At 38.5% G+C, this 21,077-nt stretch overlaps 1 protein-coding gene across 9 annotated transcripts in view; it reads left to right on the top strand.

The window, feature by feature from the left end:
• The window catches only part of Smg7 (SMG7 nonsense mediated mRNA decay factor), a 64,609-nt gene that overhangs the window by 32,650 nt on the left and 10,882 nt on the right, over positions 1 to 21,077 (top strand). For 5 of the 9 annotated variants that reach the window (NM_001415738.1, NM_001415741.1, NM_001415740.1 and 2 more), the window contains 11 exon segments: positions 565 to 697; positions 5,466 to 5,637; positions 6,807 to 6,878; positions 7,902 to 8,052; positions 8,423 to 8,558; positions 11,197 to 11,359; positions 11,830 to 11,983; positions 13,300 to 13,370; positions 15,136 to 15,196; positions 18,455 to 18,574; positions 19,471 to 19,897. In NM_001415738.1, the coding sequence (NP_001402667.1) occupies positions 565 to 697; positions 5,466 to 5,637; positions 6,807 to 6,878; positions 7,902 to 8,052; positions 8,423 to 8,558; positions 11,197 to 11,359; positions 11,830 to 11,983; positions 13,300 to 13,370; positions 15,136 to 15,196; positions 18,455 to 18,574; positions 19,471 to 19,897 (1,660 nt within the window). 9 annotated transcript variants of the gene reach the window in all.

The raw sequence follows: 21,077 nt of genomic DNA, 5'->3' as shown, positions 1-21,077 counted from the left end.
TTTAAGCTGATAATATTATAATATAATAAGCTGATAGTATAATGTAATTCAGCATTTGTTGTTAAAGTAACCAAAATTGAAATATGGTTTCTATTTTATGCTATAAAGAATTAAGCCTTAACCTATAAGATAAATGCACAAAATCATTAAAGAGAAATGGGAATGAATGATGTAACTTATTAGCTTTGAAAGGTGTGTGTGTGTGACACTTGACTGAGGGTATAATTATTGTTGGACCAGTGAGTTAAAATTGGTAATAGTTTACTCAGATTTTTATACTGGGATTCTTAAGTAGATCTTACTGTAATAGCTCTAAAAGTTCATAGTTAGACCACAGCCTGCTTACTGGAGCATCTGGTAAGTGTCTGCTAAAGTCAGTTGCATTGTACTGCATGTCTGGTTTTGTTCAAAGAACAGCATGAGGTGATTTAAATAAATAACTTTAATGCTGGCTTACTGTTGAATGTGGTATAATATAACAGATAGTTCTTTCCTGTTCTCACGGGGCCAGTGTCTGCCCACTGAGTTACTACTGTAGCAAATAGAATTACATTTTGTTTTCAGCTGGAATCATGCCTTTAAGAATCAGATCACAACACTACAAGGCCAAGCCAAGAATCGAGCAAACCCAAATCGGAGTGAAGTCCAGGCAAACCTTTCTCTGTTCCTAGAGGCAGCTAGCGGCTTCTATACTCAGGTGAGTTCTAGTTCATGTATGAATTCTTGTAGCTTTAATGGTACTCTGTATACATCTTTTGTACATTCACTTTATATGACTATTATATGAGATATTTGAAAGTTAATCACATATAATCTCACATACTAGAGATGTCTGAAATGATTCATACATAATACATTTTTTTTAAAGATACAGACTTAAGTTTGGGAGTGTAGTATGAGTTCTTGGGTTTAAACAGTATTGCCAAAGAGGGAGGAAGGGAGAGAAAGATACATGCTTAGGACGGAGGTTTAATTCTGAATAAAACCGGTGTGATAAGAGCCAAGCCCCGTGAAACATGGGGTAGTTGTGTAGTCGGACCCGATGCACTCACCAAAGCAGTAGCTGTGTTGTGCAGGTGCAGGTGCAGGTGCAGGTGAAGCGTCAACTGAGCTTTCCTAGCATTAGCTACACAGAGAAATTATTTTAAGCTACCTAAGAGACCAAGGGTTTCTTTATTCAGTTTGAAAAATAAGCTATATTATCTTCACATACTTATTTTTCCTTAGTCGTATCCTGGTGCAATCTACAAATAAATGTTCATAGAATTTTTTTAAAGCATAATTCCTTGGGAAAATTGCTGTTTCGGGCTGGAGAGATGGCTTAGCAGTTACAGCATTTATTGCTCTTGTAGAGGACTGGAACTCTATATAGCAACTCTCAGATGTCTGTAATTCCCCTTTAGAGAATCTGATGCCGTCTTCTGATTCCATGGGCTTTTATACACATGGTGTGTATGTGGGGGGAGGAGGATTAATTAGTATTTTTTATTGCTGCTTCACCTACTTATAATTAAATGAATACTAGAAAATTTAAAAATAGATTTAATGTATTGGGGGTATGCCATGGACGTCAGAACAACTTGTGGGTACCAATTCACTCTATCACATAGACACTGAGGATCAAGCTCTGCCCTTTCCACACTGAGCCATCGCATCAGCCCTTGTAATCGTTTTTTAAGGACTACGTACTGAAGAAATCCCTGGCCAGTTCCCCCTGTGTTGCTTGCCCCTACCTATACATTGGCTTTATTTTAGTGTAACCATTTCTTTGAAGAAAAAGAAAAGAATGTTTGTATTGGAAGATATTAAATAACTGTCATATTAAATAAGTTACTAATGGTAGTAACTTTATTTAGTAACAAATGCCTTTAATCCCAGCATGCAGAGACAGATGTGGGCATATTTTTATGAATGTGAGGCCAGATTGGTGTATATAACAAGTTCCAGGCCAGCCAGGGGTTCATAGGAAGACACTGTCTCCTATAAAAGAAGGAAAAAAAGGGAAGAAAAAATTCCACTGCAGATTTTTACCAAAAAACCTCAAGTACTATTTTATTCTCAAAATTCATTTTCAAATTTATGCCAGTTTTAGTTGATGCTTATGAAAGGGATTGATGCTGAGCTGAATAAATAATTGAAAAGTGAGATAAAGAAAACAAAGCACATACCGGGCCAGCAAGGTGGCTCAAAGTTAAAAATATACCCACCTGAATCTTGTAGTGGGATGGGAGACTTGACTCTCTAAACCCTCTGACCTACACATAGGCATGCGAGAGCACGCACACAAAGATAAAATTTAAAGCAGGAACAGGAGAGATGACTCAGTGGTTAAGAGCATTGGGCTGCTCTTCCAGAGAACCCCAGATTCATTCCCAGAATCCTCATGCCAGCTCAAAACTGTAACTTCAATTCCAGGAAATTATGGCACATGGACTTACATGCCGGTAAAGTACCTATACACATATAAAATAATCAAATTTAAAGAATAAAATGAAAGTAAAGCATCTAGTAAGGGCTTGTTCATTTTGCAGATAACTGTCAGAAAACCTGGTACTTTTTTGCTTCACAGTTTTATTTTGTTTTATTTACTGCTAAAACTTTTACCTTTGCTAAGTAAGTGCTGTGCCACCGAACTGTATTGTAACAGCTTTCAAAGTGTTCATTTCTGAGGTGCTTTATTAGATGCTGAGACTATGAAGGGAGAGGGTAGGCTCGGTGTGGTGGTTCATGCCTGCATAGAAACACTCAGGATAACTGCAGGTTAAAGTTCAAGACCAACCAACTAGTCTGCAGAGTTCCAGGATAGCCAGATCCTATCTCAGTGTGCCTCCCACCACCACCACCACCCCCCCACCCCACCCCACCCCACCCCCACTTCCACCCCCAAATAACCATCCAGTTACTTTGGATATTGGAATTAAGGATAGAAAGTAAATAGTGTATTATAGTAAAGGAAAGAATTTGACATTCTGAAATGGAGTCAATAAGACTCACTCTGATGGATTGCGTTAGATTTACGCAATCAGAGTTAGGAAGAATCAAAGCTAGTAATTACAATACTAACAAATTGAATAGTTGTCCTGGGGAAAAATAAATGTGTCCATGATTAAGTCAATGAGACGAAATGCTTCTTACATGTAAGAGGCTCTGATAAATAGATCATTAAATATGAAGCCCAGATGAGAACAAACTTAGAGCAGTTACTATTATAATTGGAAAAAGTAAGGGATATGGCCAGATTGAAAGACATCCTTCCCCATCCCCACCTCCACCCCCAAAAAAGAAAAGTTCAGGAAGGTCAGAGGGTAAGTGACATGCCTTGTTCTGTGCAGTTAGGTCAGAGAAGGGTTTGGGTTCTAGTTTTTGTTTGGGTTTTGGGGGACAGGGTTTCTCAGTGTAACAGCCCCGGGTTGTTCTGAAACTCTCTCAGCAGAACAGGCTGGCTTCAACCTCAAAGGCGTGCAGTCACCGCCTGGCCAGATGAGGTTTCTCAAAAGAGAAAAGCTAGATTTGGCAGTCATAGAAGTCATTGAAAAATGTAATGTGCACCATATTTCTTCCTTTTTAAAATTTTAAAACATTTTAGGTGGCACACAACTGTAATCTCAGCACTTGGGAGGCATGGGTAGGCAGATCTGTGTTCATTCTGTGTTACTGTTAGCAAAATTTTTTTCTTAATAATAAAATGATGGTTCCTCTCTAAGATACAGTATTTTGGGTTGATAAAGTGTAGTTTGATTAGAGTGGTAGAGATCCAATTGTTGGAGGTTTTAAAAGCTTAATATGTAATTACCACAGTCAGATTTTTTTTATAAACAGTTTCGACTTTTTTAATCACCTAAAACTTAGTACCTCAGGCACTACCAAATTCTTGGTCAAAGTGAAAGCACGTAACATTTCACGTAAAATGCTTTCATTTCCCATGAAGTCTCCGTTAAGTTTCTCTTCTATGATAAAACACCATGAACAAAGCAACTTAAAGAGAATGTTTATTTCACCCTGTAATTTGAAGTCCATTATCCACGGAAGTCGGGGCAGAAGAAACTAAAAACAGTAACCCAAGGCAGGAGCTGAAGCCAAGGCCGTGGAGGGGTGCTGCTTACTGACTTGCTCTTCAAGGCTTGCTCAGCCTGCTTTCTTAAAAATCCCCAGAACCACTGTCCAGGACTGGCGCCAACCCAATGGCCCAGGCCCTGCTGCAACAATCAAGCTTGTAGTAAATTTTCTTGATTGAGGCTTCCTCTTTCCAAATATATAGCTTGCATCAAGTTGACATAAACTAGACAGCATAGTACTAGTCCTTACTCTAAGAAAATGGGAGAAGAAAGCATTGTTACATTTCTATGGAATGTAACAGGTGATAATTTGCTTCATAGTTAATTCTTCATTCTTGGCACAGGGGAGGAGCTGTGGAAAAGGGGGCAGTAAGCACAGTTTTCCCTTGATGAGCAGGATCCCAGAACTGTGTAGTACTGTAGTGCTGACTGGCTATTGTTTGCCGTGTACTTGATAGAAGGCAGATATTTGGATGGGTCTAGTTGTTCGTAAGACCAAGTGAGAAGAAAAAGAAAGGAGACTTTTGAATGCTCGGCAATATCGGGGAAGGGCTTTGACTAAAGGAAACCGAAAAGAATGCTTGGAAAAGCACTTAAGAGCTGATTAGCCCCAAGATCTGTAATTTTAAATGCAGTGTGGGCACCAATAAGATGATGGCAGTGTGGGCATCATTGTATTTGGCTAGCTAACACATAGCCATCTGATTGATGCTTTAGTAAGCCAGTGGTGAATTGGGGTAGAAGAAGAGTTGAATGGAAGTCAGATGGTAGTGAGTGTAAGGAGTAACACAGATGAGGAAAATAGTGGACTCCTTTGAAGGAGTCTACTTGAGATGAGAGAAAGACATTAGAAGATTGTTGGAAAGACTCTAGGGTCAAGAAAGAATGTTTTGGTTTTGTGTTCTTGTTTGCTTTTATAGGAAACCTTGATACTGTTTAAACAGGAAAGATTTGGGGTAGGGTGTAACAGACAGGAGACAGAACAGAGTGGAATAATTACAGGCCTACACAGGAGGATTAGGTAACTCTGACCAGAGGAAAGAGCCCCCTCACACCTCAATGAAGAGTGATGAGTTGGTCCAGAACTTGAGAAAATGTCAAAACCTTGTCTTCCATGTTAGAAACATTTCAAACCAATATTTAATAATTTTTTTAAAGAGAAGTAGATACTTTCATGGCATTCCTTATTTTTATGTGCTTGCTGAATGTTTTTTAAAATGCTTTATTGAAAGTACTTTGATTAATGAGATCATACCATCAAAGGTTACATTAATCTTCATACAGTTCTTATTGGAGTCTTAGCAGCAGGCGATACTGAGACACATAATCTTGTATGTAAACTTACTGTTAGAACATTCTGACATTACTAAATTTCCTTAGTTACTAAATTTACTTATGTTTTTTCTTCAGTTATTACAGGAACTGTGTACGGTGTTTAATGTAGATTTGCCATGCCGTGTGAAGTCTTCCCAGTTGGGAATTATTAGCAATAAACAGACGCACACCAGCGCCATAGTGAAGCCACAGTCTAGCTCCTGTTCCTACATTTGCCAGCACTGCCTCGTCCACCTTGGAGACATTGGTGAGCCTATGGAAGGGACTAGTGACACACGCATCCTTTTCTTTGAGTAATCATAGGAGGAAACTTTAAATATGCGTGTTTGGTTTAGATTAATATGAAGAAATTATAAAATTCGCTTTTAGGAATTTTTCTTCATGTTTTGAGATTGGCAGAGAATTTTGGAAGAAGAAATTCTCAAATTAAAATTTAAACTCTCTTCAGATTTGATCCAGGTATAGGCAAATGGTAAACACTAAAACTGTAGCCAAAGTTAAATCATTAAAATAATACTGTATTTTCTGAATTAGAAAATTGTTCTCTTTTGGGATAAAGTTTATAAATTACTTGTTTTAAATCTAGTTTGTCTATTATTTCTTCCTACTGGTGCATTTTATATGCTGCTTCCTTTCAAAGGTTAAATTCGCATTTCCATTATATATTTTTTTACCTTGGGGTTAATATAACTTATTTTTCTGTTCATTCCTTTAAGGTGACCTAAAAAGGTTATAAAATAAATTAACTATGGGATTATGTTTTGTCCTGAAATAACAAGGAATGAGGAACATTAGTGTGTTTACATTAGTAGATTTTAGATTTCTTAATGCCATAAATGAGTGACACTTTGAGAGGTCACATCAGTTATCGGTGAGCTCTGCAAGGAGATGCAGTGTGGTAGGTTGGTTTTGTTTTAAATGTCTTCTTTGCACACACATAATTAATACTGCAGTAGATGGCAAGGCATTTTTCAAAAATCACTTTATAAGATATTGAAGAAATACTTAATTTTCAGATCATATTGTATAGTGGTTTTTTGTTTTGTTTTGTTTTTAAGTGCCATATAACTCACCCCTTCTTGTGGGCCGGCTCCAGGTCACCAGCATAGTCCATAGTGGGAGCTGGTGATGCATGACACTGGAGGACCTGAAAATGGGGGCTAGGTAAGCTTTAAAACTGGTTACTGCTGACTGTCCCAACTAGAGAAGGCCGGATGGACACTTCATACATAATCCCATAGTTAATTTGTTTTAAATTTTTCTGTCTTTAATGGTCTTTGAAGTAATTTTGATGTCTTTATTATCTCTAGAAGTTAGAACTCTAGCTGTGTTTGGACATGCCCTGCCGGTACTTGTTTGTATGTGTGTTTATGTATATCTGTATGATTTTAAACTGAACTTTCTTTCTCTTCTCAGCTCGATACAGAAACCAGACTAGCCAGGCAGAGTCCTACTATAGGCATGCAGCTCAGCTTGTCCCCTCCAATGGTGAGTGGGCCTGCCACCTTAAAGGAACCATGTTCCTGTGTTCTTTATAGCACCATAGCAATAGATTTCACTGTTTAAGTGTATTATAGAAGTAGATGTTGAATTTCTAACTTTATATTCCATATACTTAAAATGAAATTTTCTTTTAAGAAAGTTACTCTCTAAGCCAATATAAATGGAATTAATCAATGTGGTCTAAAGTTTTTCTACAACTCGAGCATTCTTTTTCTTTTTCTTTCTTTCTTTTTTTTTTTTTTCTTGGAGCTGGGGACCAAACCCAGGGCCTTGCGCTTGCTAGGCAAGCGCTCTACGGCTGAGCTAAATCCCCAACCCCAACTCGAGCATTCTTAATTGGCCTAGAGATTAATGGTCTTTCAGGCTAACCATTTCTTCTTAGAAAACTAACCAGTTAGTACTTTTGATGACTCCAAAAAGGCATTCTTGAATTAAAGAGCTTAACAGCAGGTACAGACCATTTGTGCTAAGCCCTATTGAAATTTCTCTAGATTGTAGATAATGTCTCAGGTAGAGAGATTATCCAATACACTATCCATTTCGGATTCTCTATATCAGCCTTCACACCTCAGTAGCAGAGCTGAGAGCTTGGGACGAGTCCTTAGCACCTACAAAGCCAAGGGGATTTACTAGCTAACCCTTTCTGAAACCGTGAGTGCTTATCGTATTGATCCTAACTTTAGGACTTTTTTTATTTTTGTTTTAAGACCATCTATTTGTGTGGCCCAATATGGCCTTGAAGTCTGATTCTCCTGTCTGGGCCTCCCAAGTGCTAGAATTAAAAGTGTGTGCCTCCATAGTCAATATTTAATTGTATGACTTTTTAACCTGCACACGATGCTATCAGTAAGGTGTACAATTTCACATTATGTCTATCTGTAATTGATAGTCATGAGATTTGCCTTACATAATACTTTGCATTATTAATTCAAGGATTTAACTGAGCATTTGTATTTTGATAGCAAGATTGGTTCTTGGTAACTTTAGAATCTTAACTTTCTCCTTTAGGTCAGCCTTACAATCAGTTGGCTATCTTAGCTTCTTCCAAAGGAGACCACCTGACCACAATTTTCTACTACTGCAGAAGCATTGCTGTGAAATTCCCTTTCCCAGCTGCCTCCACTAACCTACAAAAAGCACTTTCTAAAGCACTGGAAAGGTAGGGCTGACTTTTCCAAGAGAATTTGTGTAACCAAGAGCCTTAATCTCGCAAATTTTGTTGTTTAGGAAATTCTGGCAGTGATCTCTATTCATCTTTTATCTGGAAAATTATAGAGTACATAATTATTTTGTGTACAGCCACTGAATTGTACCCAATATGTTGTGGTTTATTGTAGCTGAGTGCTGACTCAGATGAGTTGTAGCTATGAAGCTAGACTTGGACAGAAAGAACCCTTACTTGTCTACTGGGTGATCAAGTAACTAGGAAGCCAAATCCAGTGTAGGGGTTTTGCTAATTTTGCTGTTTAAGATTGATTCAAGTTTGTTTTTGGTTTTTTGTTTTGTTTTGTTTTGTTTTTTCATTTCAGCCGGGATGAGTTGAAAACCAAGTGGGGTGTTTCTGACTTCATCAAGGCCTTTATTAAATTCCACGGTCATGTATACCTGAGTAAGAGTTTGGAAAAGCTGAGCCCTCTTCGAGAGAAGTTAGAAGAACAGTTTAAGGTTAGTGTTAAAAACAACAACAACAAAAAAATGTTGGTTGTCTCAAGTTGGAAAGCTTAAGATTTGGAGAACATTAACTTAAAGTTTTGTTATTTTGTGGTGTTGGGGGATGGAACCCAGGGCCTAGCACAAGCTTCCCCCACTGAGCTATGCTCAGAGGACCAGACTCCTGGTTCCTATGTTGCTACTTCATTATGAATTTGTAGCAAAAGTTAAATCTGAAATACATGAAGTCCTTGCATCCAGCTTCCCTCTTATGATCTGACCTATGGTATCCAGTCATTGTTGAAGCAGTCTCATTGACCCCGTTGCCAGTTGGCAAGACAGGTCAAAGTATAAATATATTAAGAAACAAGACAGCTATAAATATAGTGATAAACTGTCCAAAACAACACAAACTTGGACAATAAAAGCATAAATTAGCCAAATATAGTCAGTAAAAAATAATCACAGATAATCGTTGAGTTGGTTATTTACAGTAGTAATAGTTTGCTGCAAATTTTTACTGGTCTTCTGTTTTCTTCTTCCCAGTGGAAGAAGTCCATGACATTTATAAATTACTTAGCCTAGAAGAGAATATTGGAATCTGAATAGAGTTGTTGGATTTAAAGTATAATCAGTATAAAATATTAGCTTATTTAGAAGGCTAGATTCTTTATAAACATAAAAGCAGAAAGTAGAAATCTCAGAATAAAGTGAAGGAGATGGGTGTGTTTGATGTGGCAAGAGCACCAGTCAGCTGGTGGGGGACTGCAAGAGCTATCTTCTCTGCATCTTTGTTCTGGTTCTGTTTTGAGGGTTTTGTTAGAGTATTTTGAGGATTTGAGTGTGTGTGCGAGTATGGTTTGTTTAGATAAGTCTTACTCTGTTAGTTCTTGCTTACCTCAAAATTTCCCAAATCATTATTACTATCATGGCAAATCTGACTTTATCTGATGTATTATCAATCTTCTTTAATTTTTTTCATTAATTTTTATATGTGTATACTATAGCTGTCTTCAGACACACCAGAAGAGGACACCAGATCTCATTAAAATGGTTGTGAGCCACCGTGTGGTTGCTGGGAATTGAACTCAGGACCTCTGGGAGAGCAGCCAGTGCTCTTAACCGCTGAGCCATCTCAGTCCTGTATTATCAATTCTTACCAGAAGATTAATGACTCTTGATTCTGCCGTCCTCTAGACTGCTTCCTTGGGAGAGATGGAGGAGGGCTGGCTACAACTAAAAGTATCCATCCTAGTAGCTGTCAACTTTTTAGGATCTTTGGTTTGGAAAGTATTGCATGTGGGAATAATCAAATCCCATCACAAAGCAGAAGTATAGTGTCACTGAGACCACCAGCTCTGGGAATATATGTGGTAATGTCATACCCTGCTTAGCAGGTTACCATGTATACAAGCACTGTGTAAATGAAACTTAGTAAAAATCATAAGTGGATTTGCCTATGGAGATTTGAGCCTGGTCATTTAAAGGTGCTTATTAAACATCCTCATGGCAGCTTCAGCATGTCATTTGTCCGTGTTCCTAAGTATGTGGTTTCTGCATTGTTTATAAAGGTTTTCTTTTTTATTTTATTTTTTTTTAATTCTTTTTTTTTTCGGAGCTGAGGACCGAACCCAGGGCCTTGCGCTTGCTAAGCAAGTGCTCTACCACTGAGCTAAATCCCCAACCCCTGGTTTTCTTTTTTAAAAGTGAAAAGTTTACGACAGCTCTTAAGTCATGCTTCATGTTCATGTTCAAAATAATACTCGAGTCTTTTTGTCTGCAATGTCTTCACTACATACATCTGCTTTTAATCACTTTTCCTTTTTAAGCATTTTATTCAACATATATCTTATAAGACAACCTTTAAATGGATTAAAACCTTTAAATATCTAAATATACATATAGCCCAAATACTTTCTTCCTCGGGCCATATTAAAAATATAGGCCCTTGGGGCGGGAGAGATGGCTCAGTGGTTAAGAGCACTGACTGCTCTTCCAGAGGTCCTGAGTTCAATTCCCAGCAACCACATGGTGGCTCACAGTCATCTGTAATGGGATCTGATTCCCTCTTCTGGCCTGCAGGCATACATGGAGTCAGAAAGCTATATGATGTATACAAAACAAGTAAATATTTAAAAAAAAAAAAATAGGCTCTTTCTGGGGCTGGAGAGATGGATCAGCTCCTCTTCCAGGAAATCCAGTTCCTCCCTAATACCTACATGGAGCTCGCACTTATCCGTAACTCCAGGTCCAGGGAATCAAACACCACTTTCCAGCTCTTTAGGTACCAAGCATACATATGGTACATAGACAAGATACTCAGGCAAAACAGCTATATTTATAAAAAATAAAAATAGATAAATCTTTAATACATTTTTAATCTTTAATACAAAATCTTTAATAAATCTTTAATACAAAAATGCTCAAGCAATAGTTTAAACAACTGAGTAGTGCCTGAATTGATCCTTTCTATTACTGTTTTTTAAGACATTAGACCCATATAAAATATTACAATAAAGAGCGGGACAGTTTAATCATCTAGTAATGCTATTCTAACACTCTGTGATTTTGAATGTAGATGTTTAGTAATTCTTGTGTCTAAGATGAACCCTGCTCTTGATAATATATGCAGTATCTTTGTCTCCCATTACAGAGACTGCTGTTCCAAAAAGCTTTCAACTCTCAGCAGTTAGTTCATGTCACTGTCATTAACCTGTTTCAACTTCATCATCTTCGTGACTTTAGCAATGAAACAGAGCAGCACAGTTACAGCCAAGATGAACAGCTGTGTTGGACACAGTTGCTGGCCCTCTTCAGTGAGTATTAAATCACTCAAATCTGAAAGGTGCAATCTACATGTATTTTTTATTTTTGTATATTTGTATTTTTGTAAATGTAGCCAAATGCAGTGATACATAAAATAAGTCCTATAATTCTTAATATTGGATCAGAGATGTAAACATCAAATTCTGTCTGTCTGCTTTATACCACTCATCTGTTTTATATCACATTTAACATAGAAAGTGTTTTCTTCTCTCTGTTTTTTGATAGTCTTACTATATAATCCCTGGCTGACCTTGAACTTCATGGTCCTCACATTACAGCCTCTCGGATACTGAAATTATAGCTATGGGCTACCATGCCCAGCTAAAAATTCCTATTTAGAAGGAAACTAAGATACATGAATCTTTAATACAGAAGAAGGCTCATAGTAATACTTTGAACTGGTTTGCTTTTTCAAATGCCTTACACATTTCTGAATCTTTTTCTCTACCCTACCCCCAAGTGTCTTTTCTTGGCATCCTGTGCAAATGTCCTCTCCAGAATGATTCTCAGGAGTCCTACAATGCCTATCCCCTTCCTGCAGTCAAGGTCTCCATGGACTGGCTAAGACTCCGACCTAGAGTCTTTCAAGAAGCTGTAGTGGATGAAAGACAGTAGTAAGTGTTGTAAAATTTTAAGGTGGTTAGGTGGTTGTTTAATATTCAGAGACACAGGAAAACTGCCTTCAAAAAGCATATTGAACAATTGAAGACTGTTTCCTGCCCACTCTGAAAATTGAAATGGAAATATCCATGCAGACTTTGGTTTGTTTTGAATTCTTTGTTAGGCACATGATCTTAGATAGAAATGTGTGGTTCCTTTTATATTCCCCTGTTCCCAGTTGCCATATCATGAAGAGACAGTCTTCACATTTCAAAATGAACTTGACATTAAAAATCAAGTTTGTCTTTTTAAGCTGCATCTGTGCCATACTTTTCTGTTATTTTTAAATTATGAACTTCCATTTTCTATACACAAGCTGATTCTGCCTTGTAATTATACTTAATTTTTATTTTAGTTGACCTTGGATGACTGGAAACAATTCTTAACTTTCCTCAATACGGTAGAAACAGTTTTTAAGAACCTTTTTTTTTTTTTTTTAAGTGATGAATAACATTTTCAGTGTACTTTTGATTGTAAAAAGACTGTAATGGCAAAGTCCCTCCCCTACATATCTTAGAGTCGTTTTAACTCTGATGTTTCTGCTGTGACCTGGGATGTACACACCAACAAAGGGTTATCTAATAAATCATGGGACCTCATTAGAATTCGCCTCCTCCCTAAGCACACACACCTTCGTTTTTAGTACCATCGTGAATGTGATTTAGGCGTGTAGCATAGGATAGTGTCTGTCTCCTTTAAGTATTAATGTGGGCAATGCTAGCACAGGCTTTTAGGTACTGCTTTTTTTATATACAGTTTCTGATTATGTGTGCTCTAAAAGTCAAACTTGTGTTTTATTTAATAGACTCTAAGCTGTGGTCTCTTTCCCTTTGGCTTACAGAGGTTTTGTGTCTCTGCAGTGATCCTTTCAGTTGCACATATAGTGATGAGATTGTAGCCATGTGCACTTGGACCCTAAAACAAGTCACTGTGATTCACTTTGAACAGAGATTTGAATTTAGTGCAGCCATTCTTTGTCACTAATGGGGGAATATTTCCACTGTTTTGGAAATGTATGTATTCATTCTTTGACAGATTATTCCCACCCATTAAATGAGCATTGGGAAGTAGTATACAGTAGTGCATCTCTCTCGTGTGTTTTTGCCTATGTAGTTTTGGAAATGTGTATTGGGGTTTTAGCCTTTAAAATGTCAGGGTAGTGGGACAGTAAGTAAAGGATGGAGTCCTTAGAGATACCATCTTTATAATTTATTAATATTCTACCTTTTCTTGTATAAGAATAAAATATGAAATTTTCTTTGATTTACAGCATCTGGCCCTGGCTAATTTCTCTTCTCAATAGTTTTCATCCCCGTGAAGATGATCTCTCAAGTACTAATGGTAAGAGGTGCTTAAATTGTGTATTGTCTCTCTGGTTCTCGATCAGTAATGGGAGGTAATTGGGAAAGCCAGGGAAATTGGGCTTTTGATGAGGCTTGTTTGTTTTACTTTAAGATGGGTGTCTAAGAGAGGCTCTGACTTGTGGTACTGATGAAGTGACTGGATGTGGGTAACTCTCCTAAAGTCCCCTCTGATTTTCATTAGAGTAGACAGTCGTGACCTTTACATTCTATCCATTTTCTTCCCTGTCTCTTCAACTACTAGCTGTTTGGGATTTTTCTTTGTTTGTTTTTAGGTTTATATGTTTTACATGTATGAGTATTTTGCCTGTGTGTACATACTATACTATGTATTTGCCTGGGGTCCACAGTGACAGAGCGGGGCCTTGGGTTTCTTGGAACCAGAGTTACAGACATTTGGGAGTAGGCACTAGAAACCAAAATTGGCTTCAGCAAGTACTCTTAACTGCTGAGCTGTCTCCCCAGCCCCACTAGGGATTTTGTTTTAAGGAAGTGATGTGAACACCAGTCTGTCAGATACTTAAACATCTCAGAGAGTTTAGCACAAACGACACAAATTGCCAGTAGATCTCCCATAGTATAATAGTTTATATTGTCCACATATAGTGCATGATCTTAGGACATTCTCCTGTGTACAAACATAGGAATCATATACCACTTTAAACATGCTTTTAAATTTAACAGTGTAATGTTAACATTTTCAACTGCTGCTAAACAGTTTTTATTGACTTCATAATAAATATATGTGTCATAGTCTATTATCCTGTCTTTGAAATTGTTCTTATCAAGGCCCTGAGAAGATAACTCAGTCAGTAAAATGCTTCACTTCTCAACCATAAGGATCTGAATTCAATACCTAGAATCCCTGTAAATAATTCCCTTCATCTCTGGAATCACTATACTAGCAAGCCAGAAAAAAAGAGGATCCCAGGCTCTCTCTTGCCTGCCCATCTAGCCTAATTGATAGTTCAGGCCAGTCAGACTTTTTCTCAGAGGAGGTGGACTGCATCCCTGAGGGTGACACCTGAGACTGTCCTGGCACACAAACATACAGATGCACGTGTACCTGTTTCCTTAATTTACATTTTCTTTATAAATAGTGCTGTACTAAGCAGCATGGAGCTTCTCCCTTCTTCCGTTGTTAATAATTTGCAGCAAGTCACCTGGGAATGTTGGATCGTGCCGAAGATTATTTCTTGTACACTCTCAACCACATTAGTGTTGTCACTGGATAACTTAAAGATCATATGTAGCCTAAACATTGGGCCTACTAGATTTGATGATGAAGATCTGGATTCTGTTTTTGATTGGTTCATTTGGTTTTTTCTTTAGATTTTTCATGACAGGGTTTCTTTGTGTAGACCTAGCTGTCCTGAACCTTGCTCTGTAAACCAGGCTGGCTTTGAACTCAAGGATCCACGTGGCTCTGCCTCCTGAGTGCTGAGATTAAAGGCGTGCACTGCCACACCTGACTGAAGTTGTATATTCATGAGAGAGCAGATGAGGGAGTTCTTTGTGCCCAGCAACCCCAATGTGTAGTTTGGAATGTTAGGGGTGTCTAGGGACAGAGATGACAGTCAGGGTTTCCTTGAATGACTTAACTTTTTAAGATGGTGACGCTGAAGAGCAGAAAACGGGCATGACACATTCTTCCCATATGTTTCTTTATTCACTTTTTTCATATCTACAAAATAATAAGATTTTAATAAAAATGTTTACAAGTTTTGGCATCTTCTTTTCTTAAGCCACACCACTTCCAGAGGAGTTTGAACTACAAGGGTTCCTGGCTTTGAGACCTTCTTTCAGGTAAGTGACTCTGACGTGCTTCCAGCATGAAAATTGGTGGGAATCTGGCCTTCCTGTAGAGAGGCCTTTGATTTGTCCCAACTGTGTCCTCTTTTCTTTAACATTTAGTCCTTCATTTGCTTGTTTATTGGTATTCGGGTTGGGAGAGTAGCATATGGGCATGGGCCATGGTTTGCATGTGTGGGAAGGTGAGATCAATCTGAAGTGTTTGAGAGAAATGCAGAATAAAGAGGTGAAAAATAAAATTGTTCCCCCTGGGAGATACTTCACAAATTCTACCTTTTTACTTCCCTTAAAATTAAGAAATGTCCTAAAAGGGAATCTTCTGGTTATTCATATTCATTCTTAGATTTTGAGTCAGGGTCTCGATATTGTAGCCCCGACTACTATAGAACTATCTTTGTATACCTGGCTGGCCTCAGACTTGGAATTCTACCTGCCTCTGCTTCCTGAGTGCTGGAATTAAAAGGTTTGAACCATATTTACCAGACTGTTTTGAGACAGAGTCTCTATAGTCATTGGTGACCTGATTAGTGTCGAGCATGCAGCAATCCTACTGCCTCTGCCTCCTCAGTGTCCAGATCATAGGCACGCACATGAGTGTGGGTCCCGGTGTCCGCATAAAAGACAAGCGTGCGTGATATACCTGTAACCCAGTGTGGAGCTGGAGATAATGAGTGAATGAATGAATACACAAACAAGTGAATAAGAAGCAAGTCAATGAGAGACCCTGTCTCAAGGGAGTAAGGCCGAGAGTGGTAGACATGCTCCATGTGTGTATGCGCATTCTACGTTACACACACCAATTTTACATGAAATTAAAATTTAAAAAAAAATCAGTAGCAAAGAGGCAAAGGGATCCTTTGCTGCAGCCACCCATGGTCTCTTCCTGCCTTCTTGGTCTACCTGTCTATCTTGTTCTCTCCTTCCTGCTTTCCTATCCCCCATCTTTTACTCTGCTACACAGTGTTTTTCCAATATATCTCCCACTGGTTTTCCCTATTTCTTCCCAAATAGCTATCTTCTTTTAGCTTACTAACATGCAAGTGTGGGGTTTGTTTTAGGGGGAGGAGGGTCATTCCAAAAAAAGTAAAATAAAATTCACAATCTCTGTCTTTCTCTGTTGCTGTGTATTTCTCCGTACCACAGAAAAACTAAGAGCAATGTGGGCTGCCCTTCCTGAATTCAGGTTTACTCACTTCTCAACTTGCCACCACTTAAAACTACCCTTGTCACCTTAGTTACCAAATTCTCGTGGCTTTGTTCTTATAAAAGCTATGAATTTATTTTGTTAGCTGCAGCTGCTACACAAATAGCAATGGAAGCTAGCCATGGAGGGAGAATCCTGAGAGCATAATTGAAAACTTTAACTTGGAAAAGTTAAAGCAAAGACAAAAACAGTGTAGTCACAAATACTGTTTAACATCTTTGTAAGTTTCTCACTCCTGGTTCATTCCTTTTTAAGCATTTTTTAAAATAATTTTGCCTTTTTTAATTCTTGTAGCATAAAGTCTGTTGACACATTTTTTTTAACCAATCCAGAAATTAGAAAGGCCTTTTCCCTTACCAATGGTAATTCTCTTACCACAATGCCTCTACTACTGACAGTGTCTTAAAATAAAATCAAAAGCCCGGGTTTGTGTATCGACAGTTATCCTGGAGTCTCCTTTAGATTGATGTCCGAGTCTTCAAACTGTCTACCACTCAGTGCGTCCTCACACTGTCAGCTCTCACTCACTCACACCGTCCCTCTTAGCCCCTTGGCCCCTATTTTCTGCCTCTTTATTTATACTTACCTATCCTCAATATTTATACTTACCATGCACTCATGCTTCCTTCTGGCTCTGTATTTTTCTCTGTATGCTTTTTTTACACTAGAACATTCCCACCTCCTCGGCCTTTTCGTTATCGCCTTGGTCAGTGGTTCTGCCCGTTAAGCTCTAGCTCAGGTATCGCTCTGAAACTTCCCATAGTTTTTTTGGAAGAAATTCGATTCTTTCACTTTTTATTCTTTATGTGGTTTTATTGTAAGGTGTATCGGGTTTAATTTTAATTACTTTTTCATGAATATAGGGACTGTTTTTCACTTATCTTTGTGTTCTTCAGCCTAACTTGGTTAATGGCATTTTGGGTTGAAGATAAGCATTGATTCATTATGAAACCCAGGGTGTCTTTAAACCTGCTGTCCTGCCTCCAACTCTGAAATGCCAGAATTAGAGGCATACACCACCGCCTCTGACTCTTTTTAAAATTATTGACAAGAGGTCTCAGGAACTCTTTCTGCACTGGTTTACTCTTTCTGTGTATATACTTTCTGACAGACGCACACTTTTCTGATTTAGAGAACAAAAAGTACAGTGAAATATTTTGTAATCGGTGTCTCAGGAGCCAGAGGTGGCTAAGAGCACTCTTCTGCTCTTACAAAGGACCTAGGTTTGATTCCCAGTACCCACGTGGCAGCTCAAAAGCACCTGAAACTCCAGTCTGAGGGAGTCCAATGCCCTCTTCTGGCTTCACGGGTACCAGACATACATATAGTGCATATATATACATGTAACAACTTCATGCACAAAGAAATAAAATTTAAAAATGTCCATCAGAGACTCTTAACTATTTTGTTGTCTTTTTACCTTGGAGTTTTTTGTTTTGTTTGTTTGTTTTCTAGAACTGAGGACAGAACCCAGGGCCTTGTGCTTGCTAGGCAAGCGCTCTACCACTGAGCTAAATCCCCAACCCTGCTATTTTGTTGTCTGAGACAGCGTTTCTTTATGTAGCCTTGGTTGTCTAGAACTAACTTGGTAGAACAGATTGGCCTTGAATTCGCAGATACCCACCTACCTTGGCCTCCCAAGCACTGGTATTAAAGACATGCACTACCACCGCCTGCATGTAATTAGTCATGGTATTTAGAAAACTGATATTTAGGGTTTCATGTAATGATAGGGCTTTTACCTGGCATAGACAAGAACATGATTCAGTCTTAGAACCCCAAACAAAATCAAAACAAAATCTTCAATAACAAAACCTATGGATGATTTTGGCTTATTACCTAGAAAGTAAAAATAATACATTAATGTAATGAACTTTGGTTTTATTTCTTGCTTAGTTTCTTACATTTGGAAATACAAATTCAAGCAAATACAGTTGATTACATGTAGTCTATGGCCTGTGTGGGAAACATCTTGATATATTTACATTTGGTTTCCTGGAAATGTTCTTCAGTGTTTTAGCTTCTATAGTGTGCTATGTCATTTTTAGGAACTTGGATTTTTCCAAAGGCCATCAGGGTATTACAGGAGACAAAGAGGGTCAACAACGGCGAATACGGCAGCAGCGTTTGATCTCCATAGGGAAGTGGATTGCTGACAACCAGCCACGGTATGCCCTTTTGATCCCTTTATCATCACACACATATGTACCTCATGTATATCTTAGACTTTGGTATAAAGTATGATGAACTACGCACTGGTAGCATATCTTGTTATGAGCCAAGTGATCATAAGTATATTTAGACTCTCTTCTCTCCGCTACACTGCCTGTTAGCTATGATAAGAATCAATCTCACCTTTGCTATTTGTCATGAGCTGCTCCAGTTTGTAAGCATCTGTATTATTTGAATTGGATTGGGTATTCTCAGGTTCAGTGGGTGATTTGTTTGGCAAGGATGTGCTGCTCAGTTTTAGTCGGGACAGAACAAGACCATGCTTCTAGCACTAAAGACAAAGCAGATGCACTTACTGGTGTAGTGGGAAGAACACAGGTTTTGGAGTTGGTGAGGTTCCTGTTCAGTTTCTAGCTCCGATCTTCTCTGTGAAGCTGTCATCTTCCTGATGGGACATAGCCTATTATTTCTTAATGTTTGTATTTAAACTCTTGCCATGCTCTGTGCACTTGAATGCTTGCATGCTTAAATAAACTTACACCGTTTCTGGGTGAGCCTCACTTACCTGTAAAATAAGTATATATAGCTCTCTTACAGGTTGTATCAAGGACTTTAGACTAGTGTCTTAAATCATGTTCAGTAAGTGTAACCACAGTTACTAGGAGGGGAAAGACAGAAGACTGAGTTGTGATGTGCTGGTTGTGAAGGTCACAGCAGTCTCAGGTACTGAGTAGTACTGTTTGCTAGCTAATCTGTCATCGTTATAGTCTTTTTTTTTTTTCCCTAAATGTTAAAGCCACACACAATTGATTACTGATTTATAGTTTATAATTTATAGATAGACATTTGTAGTTTATGTTTTTTATATATGAATTTATTCTTGCTTTTTTAGGCTGATTCAGTGTGAAAATGAGGTAGGGAAATTGTTATTTATCACAGAAATCCCAGAATTAATACTAGAAGACCCCAGTGAAGCCAAAGAGAACCTCATCCTACAAGAAACATCTGCGATAGAGTCACACGCTTCGGACGGGAGCCCAGGACTGAAGTCAGTGCTGTCTACAGGCCGAAGTCCAAGCACCAGCTGTGACTCAGGAGAGAAGCCAGTGGTCACCTTCAAAGAGAACATTAAGCCACGAGAAGTGAACAGAGACCAAGGAAGAAGCTTTCCTCCCAAAGAGGTGAGAAGGGACTGTAGCAAAGGAGTAACTGTAACTCAGGATGACGGACAGAAGGACAGCAGCAAGAGGAGAGCTGAGACCAAGAGATGCACCTTAGGAAAGTTGCAGGAAACAGGAAAGCAGAGTGTGGCAGTGCAGGTAAGCTGTATTTGAACTATAAAGCAGGGAGAGGAAGGCTCACACAAACGGCAAGGTTTCACATTTTGTTCATAAAGACCAATGCATTAGCCATTCTGAAGTTTAAGTGCGTTCTTTTACCTCATAGGAAGGTATGTATATACAGAGCTCTGTGGTAGATGGTGACTTTATCAATTTGCAGGGTTCCTGTATCAGTCAAGTTCTCTTTAAGTGTTCCACGCAGGGTTATTCTTTTCTTTGGAAAGTATAATTACCGGTTAATAATATTACAGAAGACTTTGGGGGTTTCATAGCATCTAGTAGAATTAAAAGTATATCAAAGCTTTCTGGGAGTTGGGGATTTAGCTCAGTGGTAGAGCACTTGCCTAGCAAGCTCAAGGCCCTGGGTTTGGTCCCCAGCTCCGGGAAAAAAAAAAAAAAGCTTTCTGTTGTGTTATCTCCTCTTCCCTCCACCCCCTGACCCCCCAGAGAGGTAGTGCAGGCTGGGTGTGGTGATAAATATATATCGTTAAAACCAGCACTCAAGAGGCAAAGGCATGTGGGTCTTTGAAGTAAGAGACTAGCCTGGTCTACATAGTAAGTTCCAGGCTAGCCAGGGCTACATAGTGACCCTATCAAAAGCAAGGTTCATTGTACAAAGTAAACCTTAACTTTTTTGGAGAAAAATGAAGCATCTCTACATTATACCTGTTTGAGCCAGTGGTGGTTAAAGTAGTATCCTTAGTCAAAAAAGTGGTAAAACAAGAACTCAACCTTGTTTGAGAAAAAAGTTTCCCAGCTATTTGCAACCCTTTTTATACCTTTCCAAAGGGATACTGTTAATTTCATATAGTACAAAAGGATCTTGACTTTTATTATTAGTATCATTGTTTTGATGACTAAGCAAGAAGCTGTGTGATTTGTTAGCTCATTTTGGCAAATACAGATGTTTGCCTTGCGGACCTCATATTGCAGAAGGCTGCTTATCAGCAAGAATACCTTCAGTTTACTTGCTTGATAGAATGGGGTGGGGGTGGCAGCAAAGTGTGGGTCCCCTCTTTTCTGATTCCTGTGTTTTGCTGGTACACTTGTACATATATGAAGGTGAGAACAGCCTTAGTGTCATCCTCAGGAAGGCTTCTGCTTCCTTTGAGACAGGGATTCTCATTGGCTTAGAGCTCAACAGTTAAGCTGGACAAGC

Source organism: Rattus norvegicus, chromosome 13, assembly GCF_036323735.1.
Source record: "Rattus norvegicus strain BN/NHsdMcwi chromosome 13, GRCr8, whole genome shotgun sequence".
In the NCBI taxonomy this organism is placed as follows: domain Eukaryota; kingdom Metazoa; phylum Chordata; class Mammalia; order Rodentia; family Muridae; genus Rattus; species Rattus norvegicus.
The sequence above is the reverse complement of the archived record's forward strand: the minus strand, read 5'-3'. Positions and strand labels throughout refer to the sequence as shown.